Genomic DNA, 11750 nt, shown 5'->3' with positions numbered 1-11750 from the left:
TATATATATAAATATATATATATTCAAACGAAATCTCGTATACATGTAAGCATACCCCACTAGACGTGCTGTACCACCTACGGTTGGATATTTGCGTCCAGTCATTATAAAGCGCATCTCGCGACGTGCTCAGTATACATGTACAGTTTTTAATTGATGAAGCTTGCTTTATAATCGCGCGCTTCTGCACAGTGCTGCCTAAGCTTCGGACCATAAGGCCGAACCGAAGGTTTCTGCAACTCTGCATTTTGAGAAAGTAGACGATTGCCGGCTATATATATATATATATATATTTAGAGCTACAATTGTAATCTAATATAGGGGTTGTAAATGTTTACCGCTGGACTTGCATGCCTATTCCATGACCACGCAGATCATTAAGCTCTATGACTATCTGCGTGTATCGTTAAAAAATGTATTTCTAATCTTCACACCGTTATTGATTTTAATTTTATTTACATTGTTGTATTGTTGTCGATCCCGTGTACATATGTGCGCAGTACATATTTACCGCTATTTATGGAGTGAGTTTGAAACTATGAATATGTTTACTATTGTTGCATGTCATCAAAAATAATTCAGCATGGACTACCACCAAGTTCGGTATCCGTAGCAAATTTCACATGTATTCATGTCCCCGGATTAAAGAATTTGTAGCACCCGGAATATGCTTAATTGCTCACCTAAAAATCATGACAAATTAAGGGCAACCGTCAACCGTGATATTTTCTGATACCTGTGGGGGGAGTGAGAGGCTATTTATAAAATATACAATACTTGTACGAAAGTATGTATTTATGTAAATATTTTTGATTTTTATCTGGCTATGGCCTCTAAGGCTCTATGTCTATGGGGCGACTCGCCCGGACAGCCCGCGGCCCTGACGAGAGTACGAGAGTATTTATGTATGTGTGTACATACGAGGCTATGAGCAGCCAGGGGCCGGAGCCTGCCAGCCAGGGCTGCCAGGCCCAGCTGCCTGCTGGGGCATGCTAAATAGTAAATAGTAAATACTGTAGTGAATAGTTGCAGTCTCTATCTCTCTATTTATTTATTGCACTCTACAGTCTACAGATGTGACTCATGTGAGATGACTGCTCCATAACTTCAATCCGTTAAAAAGTGGTTGAATTTTAAAAAGTAACGTACATAAAGTCTTAAACGCCTATTTATTCGATTTATAAACTTTTTATTCACATATTTACATAGCCCTCAATATGACTATAATACGTAGAGTGCCATGCTTTTTAGAACGTTTACGGGTAAAAAGAGGCTGGACAGTAAATAAATTGTCTTATTGTGCCCATCAACCGTAAACAATATCAACAATGTCGGGAATAGCTACTAAAACACTGAACGTTACATAGGGCTCAATAGTTGCAACTATTAGCGCCTCTATGATATAAGCGTTGAACGCGTATATTTGTTCAAAGTTGAAGCTAATGTTTCACTTTTTAACGCAAAAGGCACTCTTGAGGGACTATTGAGTAAATCAAGAAAAGTATTTTATATTAAATTTACGTTGCACTGCTGCAGCGTTACTCCGAGAGAGTATCTACGACTCTACGCAGAGTTGGAAGTCATACAACACTAGATACCAAATAAAAATGAACCGAATGGATCTGGAATTCGATGCCGACGATGCGAACAGCCAATATTGAACTTTGCAAAAACTAAATACACAGTTCAAACTTTAAACGCACCACAGAAATGAGCCTAAACAGCTGATTTTGACCTGGCACATGAAGTTCATTTTATATAAAATATTTCATATACCCGCGCGTGTATTCAAATCAACAATAAAAACACTTTCCTGACGCATCACATGAATGTGAATCCAGCGCGTGTTTGATATATCGAGGGGTACGTCAGTGCTTTTCACAAGGCGTCTATAGCCTAATTTCTACTAGGCTATGTTGGCTTATCTACATAAATTCAAGTACTAGATTCTGTACAAGGTGTCTACACTATACTGTCGCAACCACCACATAGCATATATCATAGTATTATACAGCACTGAGTAAACCAGACTAAAATCGTTGGGAATAGTTTTATTCGTTATAATTTAGCTATCGCGCTCTTATACGGAAATATAACTAGTTCTAACATACAATCCATATCGGTGCGGGGAAGCATCAGCATGATCATGACTGATGGGCCGGGCAGCGCTATTGCATTCCGAAACAGTGATACCAGCGACATCAAGGATCAAAGCCTTTTAGACACAGATACAAGCTCCGCTGCACTGTCTCCCAAGAAACAGTCATATAACCGGGGTGTGAATGTTGTGGATTCAAGTGAGACCGAACCTGACGGTCACCCACTTGCCTTACTTGTACGTGAGGCAGTGAAAACGTATAATGATGATAATGATAGCGCCGGTGGAAGCAACGAAGGTTCTGATGGTAGTTTGAATACCCTGGCGAAGACTGATAGCGCTACTGACTGTGGGGACTCGACTGGGCTTCAAAAGCGTAAGGGCATCAACAACACCCCGCATCACGCACGGTCACGGTCGTACGAGGATTCTGAGCAGGAATATAGTGAAGAGAATGTGGAGTTATATCGGGGTGACGATGGAAACTTGGTAGATGGAGGTTTTACCCGGCCACACAGGTACAGTACATCATCATCTGTAGGAAATAACAGTAACACGGACAATAAGGCGCATACCAAAGCACGCACGAGGACCGCTGTCATTGGCAGTACATCGCACCATTCTAAGCGGAAGTCCATGCCTATGTCGGCGTCTCTATCCGCGTCGAATTCGTCGTTTGGGCCTGCGAGCCCTGTCAATACACGCCACGCCTCATACACACTCGGTCACAGTGGTACTAGTGGTCAAAGTGGTAGCGGTGGGAGTAGCAGGAACAACAAGCTCACACACCTACACACGTCGTCATCATTACCTCACCCGAACTCGAGCTCGCAGTCGCGTGCATCACACAGTTCTACGCTATCGAGCAGTGGTTTGCGTAAGGTGTCTGGCAATAGCCTGCATGCGAGCTCCTCTAGGCGGTCTCAAACCATTAACCCTCCTTTCCAAGGCGATACAAACCATTATGGCTATACACAACCGTACAGCCACACATCACACGGTAGTAGTAACAGTGGCGAAGCAGAGCCAGAGCCTGAGCAGAATAGCAACACGTGGGTATCTATGCCTATAATTGCCTCGGTCGTTCTCGGCAATGGTACGTTGTTGGACTTTGTTCTGTTCGTGCTGACCCTGGCCTGGCTGTACTATCTCATCACCAAACCCGAGAAACTCTACTCCAGCGTGCGCGCCGGTAAAGCGGCGATACGCAACACGCGCAACGAAGACGATGTCAGCGACGACGTGCGTGCCCTTACCTCGCTCGAGCGACGCGCCATATTCTTTGGCTTCATCTCCCCTTTCGCCGGGGGTGCCACAGTACATGTGCTGCAAGGCTTATCGAACGGCCCGTGCATGCACATTCTGAAACCACACGTGTTTGTGTTTATTGCGCTGCTGCGGCCGTTTCTGCTGATGTTCAGCGACTGGAACATCGAGGCCGATGGGTTGATCCGGCGCGCATTGCAGGAAAAGAGCAGCGGCCTGGATGACATCAGAATGATGAAGGAGAGCATCAACAAAGTCTACCGAGAGTCCAAAGCTCAGCGGGCCGAGATGTCTGAGATACTGAGTAGTTTGGATATGATGAAGCACCACACCGACATGCAGGAGGATACGATCTACCGACTGGCGACACAGCAGAGGAAATTGCAACGCGCGTTGGGGGAGGAGCAGCAGCAGCAACAACGTGTGCTGCTGCGCAGGCACTCTGAGATGGATAACGAGACCAATAACGGGATGCATGGGACCGAATCGTCCCAGTCTGAATACGCTGGAATTACGGACGACGGCCACGAGCACCGAAACTCGGGTATGTTTGGGCCGGATTCTATTACTGGCGACAAACTGGTTGAGGATGTGGATAGTGGCTACAAGACTGGGAAGGTGTCTGTATCGTCAGGAGATGTCGAGAGGGAGGAGAGTGTACACTGGTTAATGGGAAGTCTAGGTCTAGGTCCTGGAGAGGATTCATCTATGACGTTACTGTCCTTGTTCAGCATCGAATGGCCCAGTGTTAAGGCATGGAAAATCGTGCGGTGGGTGTACAGCCAATACACCAAGCCTTCGAGGCCGGCTATCACGGCGGCTTAGTACGTTTTTAGTGCGGTACATAATAATTATCGTGGTGTATATGCATATATATACATATATACATATACATATACATATACATATATATATATATATTTATATATATATATGCGTATACACCACGATAAATGTCTGTATCGTCAGATGTCGAGAGGGAGGAGAGTGCACACTGGTTAATGGGAGGTCTAGGTCCTGGAGAGGATGCATCTATGACGTTACTGTCCTTGTTCAGCATCGATTGGCCCAGTGTTAAGGCATGAAATATCGTGCGGTGGGTGTACAGCCAATACACCAAGCTTTCGAGGCCGGCTATCACGGCGGCTTAGTACGTTTTTAATGCGGTGCATAATAATTATCGTGGTGTATACGCATATATATATACGCACTAGCATGTACACGCAAGACACAAACACATACATACATCGCACATATGCATATATATATATATATATAATATATATATTTATATCTATATATATATATTTGTATATTTATTTGTATATATATTATCTTATATTATATATATATATATATATAATGCATATATACTATACGGTTGCAACTGTGTTGTGTATAATGTCAGTGATGACACATGACACAACATCCTTGAGGGGGCGTGGAAGCCAATTTCCTAGCTATGGAAAGAACATTGCAGTAACATATATGCACGAGAAGTCATATCCGCTTTCTATTAGACAGTCAATCGAAAAGTTAGTACGTCTAATGTCAAAGTGAAGAAACACATGTAGTACGAAGGAAACGACTTGGTGTACATTGAACAGCAACACGGGAGGCCGTGGAGGACTATTGACATGAAGGTTTAGCTCGATGTACTTGTCTTAATACGAGTTTCAAGTCTAAGGTACTATTTAATAAGGCAGGTATGAAAGTTGAGTCAGTACTATATTGTATAGTCAGCTCAGAAAGCCCTCGATGTCTGTCATGGCACAGCGTAGTACGCAGAAGCCAACGTTTGATACAATACACATGTTTCAAAGTTAGTAAGCTAAATAAATGTCACAATGGAAAGCGACGGGCGTATGTATGTAGGAACATAGAGGATAGAATTTGTCGGAAAGCATTGGCAGGCGGTCTCTCGTGTCAGGTATCTGGCAGCTCTCAAGACAGCACACTTTGGGTATTGATTGGGATAGTCAACCTTTTAATGTGTGTATAGGGATTGCAATCAGTACGTACTCTAATATATCACGAGATGTCGGATAAGTCGGCCGGCGCGATCGTCAACTCGACATCGCTGCCAATGTTTGGCCCGTATGGGCATATATACGTACTCACAATGATGCACATCCATACACCTACGTACTCACAATGATACACATCCATACACCTACGTACTCACAATGATACACATCCATACACCTACGTACTCACAATGATACACATCCATCACCTACGTACTCACAATGATACACATCCATACACCTACGTACTCACAACGATACACATCCATACACCTACGTACTCACAATGATACACATCCATACACCTACGTATTCACAATGATACACATCCATACACCTACGTACTTACAATGATACACATCCATACACCTACGTACTCACAATGATACACATCCGTACACCTACGTACTCACAATGATACACATCCATACACCTACGTACTCACAATGATACACATCTGTACACTCGCACGGGAAGCACGCGACTATACAAGTGTGTCTATCTACCAATGGTTTAGCCACGATGCCTGATAATATAGAAGGCAGCACCTTTATTAGAATGCACGCATATGAGCCATAGGGTTTACTGAGTGCGAGTACTGGTCAACAGAGCTTGCCATCATATTATACGTGTTTATTTATACGTGTTTATAAAGCGTTCTCGGGAGAGATGTCTGCTAAAGAGAAATTCATATCAAAGTGTACGTGTGCAGTACAAATATACATCGATTATGAAAGAGGAATAGTAGGTGTATACATAGTTCCTGTTGATTGTGCCTTAATAATGTCAGATGCCTATATAAGTCAATGTACGCATGATTCTCATACAGTAGTTGCCTACTTGCACGTCACGAGTTTGACGTCGCCACTGCTCTGGCCACGTGCTCACATTATGAGTGTTTGCTGATGAGGTTCTGCATTGCTGCCACAAAACAGAGTACACGCGCATATGACACAATCCCATTCGTTAGCAAGCTACTGAGACATTGGACGCTCTTGCAGGTCTGTTACAGTGAGCCTGTACGCATCATACGACAGCCATATATACTCATGCTGACTACCTATCGTTTTGCTGCCAGAATACGTTTGCACGCACAACACTTATCAGAAGGCACAGCGCCACCTGCGGGTGACGGTCAGCTACGCACACCATAGTACATCTTCGCATCAGTAAATGTTGGTTGAGTGTGTATGTTGTCTTCATACGTGCACGACGACGCCTTCATGTATGCCTTTTACAATAGTATGTGAACAAGTTCAGCACTTTCGTAAAATGACTTCATACTGTCGGGAGAAGGTTCCGTTGTTGCTTGCCCATAGAAGTGTTGAAAGACCACTTCATCAATTTCGTGTACCGTTCGTCCATTGATAGTATATTGCTGCCGCACCTCAATAAACGGAGTATAAACACCACACAATTTTCTTTTAGCTGCATACAATTGTGGTTCCTAGAGTCTGCATAGCCTCTACAGATTCCCAGGCAAGCACGGCACATCCCTTGTATCTGTTGACCGGCCGTCGACACGATAGTACAATATTGCCACACCTGCTATTCAATTGCACAGATTTATACATACGCGCCCATTCATTGCATGCTTCAAAGGTAGCTGGAAACAGCACCGATTCTACATACAGAGTCTCAACCAATCACACAACAGCCTCAACCAACCATAGGGTCACACAAAGCACTCTCACGTACTGGTCGGTTACTGACACGACGTCACATGCTTGCCGCACGTATTATTGTATTAACGTGTATGGGTTATCACACTTTTTGGTTCCCTGAAAGCGTTAAGGCAGTCAGAACCAGCGAGCCACACAACACGCTCCTGTTAGTGGCCAGTCACTGATACGATAGTACTTTCCTGCCGAGCTTTTATGTTGAACATCTAGATAGAATACTATTCTGTCCTCTGCATGTCTTCAAGGTGGTTAGAATCAGCATCGATTCTACACACCGTGGAGACGCACAACACTCTTGTGTATTGGACAGTTACCCAGACACGATAGTACTACCCTGTTGCACTTTTATGTTGTGCGTATAGGTTAAACACTAATCTGTCCGCTGTGAGCTTTGAGATGGTTAGAATCAAATCAGCGTATTCAAGAACATAATAATCCTGCGCCAACAACAATGTACGCGACCTTCTTTATACGTTTCGTCTGCATAAATACATAGTATGGTAGGGTACAAGAACATTTAGCATATGGTAGAGTACAAGACCTTTCAGCATATGGTAGAGTACAAGCACGAACACAAGTGTGCTTGTGTTGCATGACAATGTACAGAGTCGATATCGACCAAAATCTCTTGGGACCTAAGTTCACATACAATTTGTCTGCAAAACCAACAATGTACTGCAATCAGTAAGCATACGGGTGTGTATGTGTTCGTCTCATGATACACCTTCACTATGCAGGACTGAGTTACATATGTACGAGGCAATAGAGAGAACGTAGTTTAGTCCATTATTCACCACATAGCCTTCTTGTCGTTTCTAGAGGGCTTTGTCCAGTATGTTTCCTATTTGCCGCACAACCCTCAACCTATTAAACCCAAGAACTCTGACCCAAGAATTCGTGACAAACACAATGTATTAAACCTCTGGAGAGTGTACAATAATAACCTCCACCTTTTGGAATAAAAATACGTCTCGAGTTATTTTATCTACTCCACAATGTGACTCCTAATACGAAACTTTATCACAACCTGTCCCGCCTTTCGACAATGGTGAAAGCCACAGGCAGTAACACTCTTTCCACTGAACATCTTCTCAGACATAAGTTCAATGTCAACTTCAGCTATTGGAGTATCAGTCGTCACTACGCCAATCCTCTTGGTGCCAATGTGCATCTACATTGTATATAAAGGATCAATATCTTCTTGTGTAAATATACCGCTAGGCAACGAAGTCATATTTGATATAGGATTGAAAGCACGAGTAGAAGGCATATGTACCATGTATCAATACTTCAGATATAATGATAACCTATATGTCACCGAAGGAGGAGAGGTGAATGCTATAATCAACGAGTATATGTCACCGAAGTGAACATAACATTGTACAGTGCCATAATTTTCTTGGATTATTTGGTTATGATCGTACCCATGAGATATCACATTGTCAATCCAAGTAGGCACCTCTCCAAGCGACGTGACAAGACAACATATCACGTGTGGGCACGCTTACATCATAGTACCAACTGCGAGAAGAGAGTGGTCGCCTATTGGCCATCATAGCTGGACCAGAAACGCTGCGCTCGAGCATTACAAGCTCTCTATCAACACCCGCTGCGTACCTGTGTATCTACCGCGCATAGAGCGAGCTACTATAGCTATGGTACTGACCAAGATACATTGCTACTTCCACGGCCACACGTTCTCCGTAACGAGATAGTCTGATGTCAAGCCAACAGTGCATAATTGTATACATGCGAGATAGTCTGATGTCAGACAACAGTGCAAAATAGTATACATGCACCATGCCAGTTCGTTGAGCAAGCGGGAGCGAAACGGCCCAACTGAAGCTGAGCTGAGGGTTATAATGAATATAGCACTCTGTAACCGAACCGCCGAGAATATTGTCGACGAGCAATAGGGGACAAGGACCAAAGCACTGAATTATCTATTTAATAGCGAGATATACACATATGTACATATCGATCCTCTCGTGGCCTATATACATCTATGCCATTCGTTTACGAATAACCAGCTCCATGAAACACCAGTGTTTCACTTCCATCGATACAAACGCCTACCAGCCCGTTGAGATCCGATACCTATTAATCTATGACAGCTTGGACGCTTTCTTATACAGAAGATCAACCACTTTGCCCATGTGTTCGATAGTTTCTTTGGTGGAACCATACATGGGGTCTGTCTTTGCCTCATCGTATACCATAAGACAGCCAGCACCTATATTTTGTTCGTGTGTAGTGTATGTGACGATGTAAGAATGTGACGAATGCTTGAGTGTATATGCAGTGCAAATTGATCATAGAGATCATGCGTGTACTTGCACGTGGATGATGGTTTGTATGTAGTACACGAGCCAGAGCTCATAGTAATCTCGCTACTCTCTGAAAGGGATTGTGACTGTAAGCAAACTGATCGATATCCAATTACCCGCCCAAAAAAACAAGCCAAAAAAAAACAAAAATGTGCGCATATACACTGGCAGAGTGACCTAAAGTCGCCGGAGAGCGTATGCTGACAACAGAAGACTATCGAGTTCAATCAAAACACGGCGGTAGCTGGCAACACAGCACTCTTGCGCAATTAGCACTTTCGAGAGTTACATCGAGATTGCAAACGTGTGTAAATACACTAGATTGTATGCGTGTGTGTAAATACAATAGATTGTATGCGTGTGTGTATATACAATAGATTGTATGCGTGTGTGTAAATACACTAGATTGTATGCGTGTCCGTAAATACAATAGATCGTATGCGTGTGTGTAAATATAATAGATTGTATGCGTGTGTGTAAATACAATAGATTGTATGCGTGTGTGTAAATACAATAGATTGTATGCGTGTGTGTAAATACAATAGATTGTATGCGTGTGTGTAAATACAATAGATTGTATGCGTGTGTGTAAATACAATAGATTGTATGTGTGTGTGTAAATACAATAGATTGTATGCGTGTGCGTAAATACAATAGATTGTATGCGTGGGTGTAAATACAGTAGATTGTATATCTGTGTGTAAATACAATAGATTGTATGCGTGTGTGTAGACACACTAAAAATTGTATGCGTGTGTGTAGACACACTAAAAATTATATGCGAGTGTGTAAATACAATCACGTGCTAAACTAACATGACACGGGTCGTGCCCGTACGTGCCTTGCCAATATTCCAACTTTAAATCAACCAGTTACAACATTAAACAGACCCGGATATTTCAAAACCAACGAGGAGATGCACTCGTTGGGACAGTGGAGTGCGCGGATGTTACATCTGGTGGGTGTGGCTACTATATCCACTGGCATACGTCGTATACATATCACGCACCTTGGTCCAAAATGCCCACAAACTTGCGATCCAGAATCATCTTCGACAGCTTATCCTCGACCACCTTCGCGGGCAGCTTGATGAGGTGTGCCAGATGTGCGATCTCCACGCACGAGAAGGGCTCGATGATGCGGCACAGGTTGTTCTCCAACATGGAGTTGTAAAGGTCATTGAGGTGTGTCTCGATGATGGGGTCTCCCGTTAGCTGGTCGAGATAAGAGTGTGCGTGAGTGTGTTGCGGTGTGCGTGCTATAGTGTACTGTGGCTCATAAACTAATGGGGTGTTTGCAAACGCTGATACGTGCACCATCTGCGGGGGTTGTACTTATAAAGATGTACAAGTAATACGAATACACATAGATCATAACACACGCTTAGTCAGAACGCGGCACAGTTCAAAGTATTGAGCCCAGAGGTGTTAACTAGGTAACCGGATCACACGCCAGCTGCAGTGCCTATCAGTCAATTTATATTTGGAACAGCGCACACACGAGCAAGGGCCGGATGAAACCTGACACTCCTTTGGTGGTACTATGATTTTTTTTTTCTGAAGAAAAACTGGCGGGTGATTGTTGCTACTCTTCCCAGATCAAACTCCACACCACATGGCTGGCAGATATGGGCCAATATGAGACTGAAATGGACAGGATCACACACTGCCACCTGCAAACATACGTATGTTCATCCATACCAGTGCAGGCGTAGTACACAACCGCATGTATTCTTACAGAAACACATTTATAGACACACACATATCCTAGACTCGCACGCACACACATTAACAGTCGTACGTAGGATGATCGATAAAAACGCGTATATTCTCATACGCAAACAGCATACACTCGTGATTGTGTGCATAGGCACCTGAGTACTTATAGACCCTTGTTACACACACCAACGAAGACACAAGTAGGGCATCAGGCGCCAACCTACCTCTGTTTTGTACTGAGCAAGCACTTTCTCGAACTCTTCCAGAGATCGGTTGTGATGAGCGGTGGCAACGGCACGCATGGCGTCGATTTGTGGGCCGGAGTACTTCAGAGCCAGCTTTCCACTGATGATGGAATGGACATCCTACAACAGCCCACACGGTAAAGACAAGAGGATTAAAGAGAGTCCAAGAAGACCTGTGCCTGGGTCATATGCACAACTGTGCTTGTGATAGTATGGTTTAACTCGTAGAAACGTGGGAAGCTCGGGTGAGACCTATTTTGTGCTGGATTGATTGTACTACACGGGGATGGACTGGTACATACATATGGCATCAAACAATGGAGACCTCACACGACACACCTGAACACAAGCACGCCTCCGCACACACACACACACATATATATATAT

At 43.6% G+C, this 11750-nt stretch overlaps 3 protein-coding genes across 3 annotated transcripts in view; 1 reads left to right on the top strand and 2 right to left on the bottom strand.

Annotated features, from left to right (window-relative positions):
* The window catches only part of SARC_08209 (hypothetical protein), a 7715-nt gene extending 7238 nt beyond the window's left edge, over positions 1 to 477 (bottom strand). Inside the window, exon 1 of the mRNA XM_014297824.1 lies at positions 56 to 477. Within this exon, the coding sequence (XP_014153299.1) occupies positions 56 to 247 (192 nt within the window). The 5' untranslated portion in view covers positions 248 to 477. The remainder of the gene's footprint in view (positions 1 to 55) is intronic.
* Positions 478 to 1723: 1246 nt separating this feature from the next.
* On the top strand, positions 1724 to 5228 carry SARC_08208 (hypothetical protein). The gene is made up of 2 exons (XM_014297823.1): positions 1724 to 4167; positions 4494 to 5228. The coding sequence occupies exons 1-2, from the start codon at positions 2141 to 2143 to the stop codon at positions 4513 to 4515; spliced, it is 2049 nt and encodes a 682-aa protein (XP_014153298.1). The 5' UTR covers positions 1724 to 2140; the 3' UTR covers positions 4516 to 5228.
* Positions 5229 to 9004: 3776 nt separating this feature from the next.
* Positions 9005 to 11485, bottom strand: SARC_08207 (hypothetical protein). Its single transcript, XM_014297822.1, has 3 exons — positions 11343 to 11485; positions 10410 to 10614; positions 9005 to 9306 (listed from the first exon to the last, which is right to left on the bottom strand). The coding sequence occupies exons 1-3, from the start codon at positions 11418 to 11420 to the stop codon at positions 9179 to 9181; spliced, it is 411 nt and encodes a 136-aa protein (XP_014153297.1). The 5' UTR covers positions 11421 to 11485; the 3' UTR covers positions 9005 to 9178.
* Between the last annotated feature and the right edge of the window lie 265 nt (positions 11486 to 11750).

This window comes from Sphaeroforma arctica (assembly GCF_001186125.1).
Source record: "Sphaeroforma arctica JP610 unplaced genomic scaffold supercont1.717, whole genome shotgun sequence".
Taxonomy (NCBI): domain Eukaryota; class Ichthyosporea; order Ichthyophonida; genus Sphaeroforma; species Sphaeroforma arctica.
Note: the sequence above shows the minus strand (reverse complement) of the source record. Positions and strands in the feature narration are given on the sequence as shown.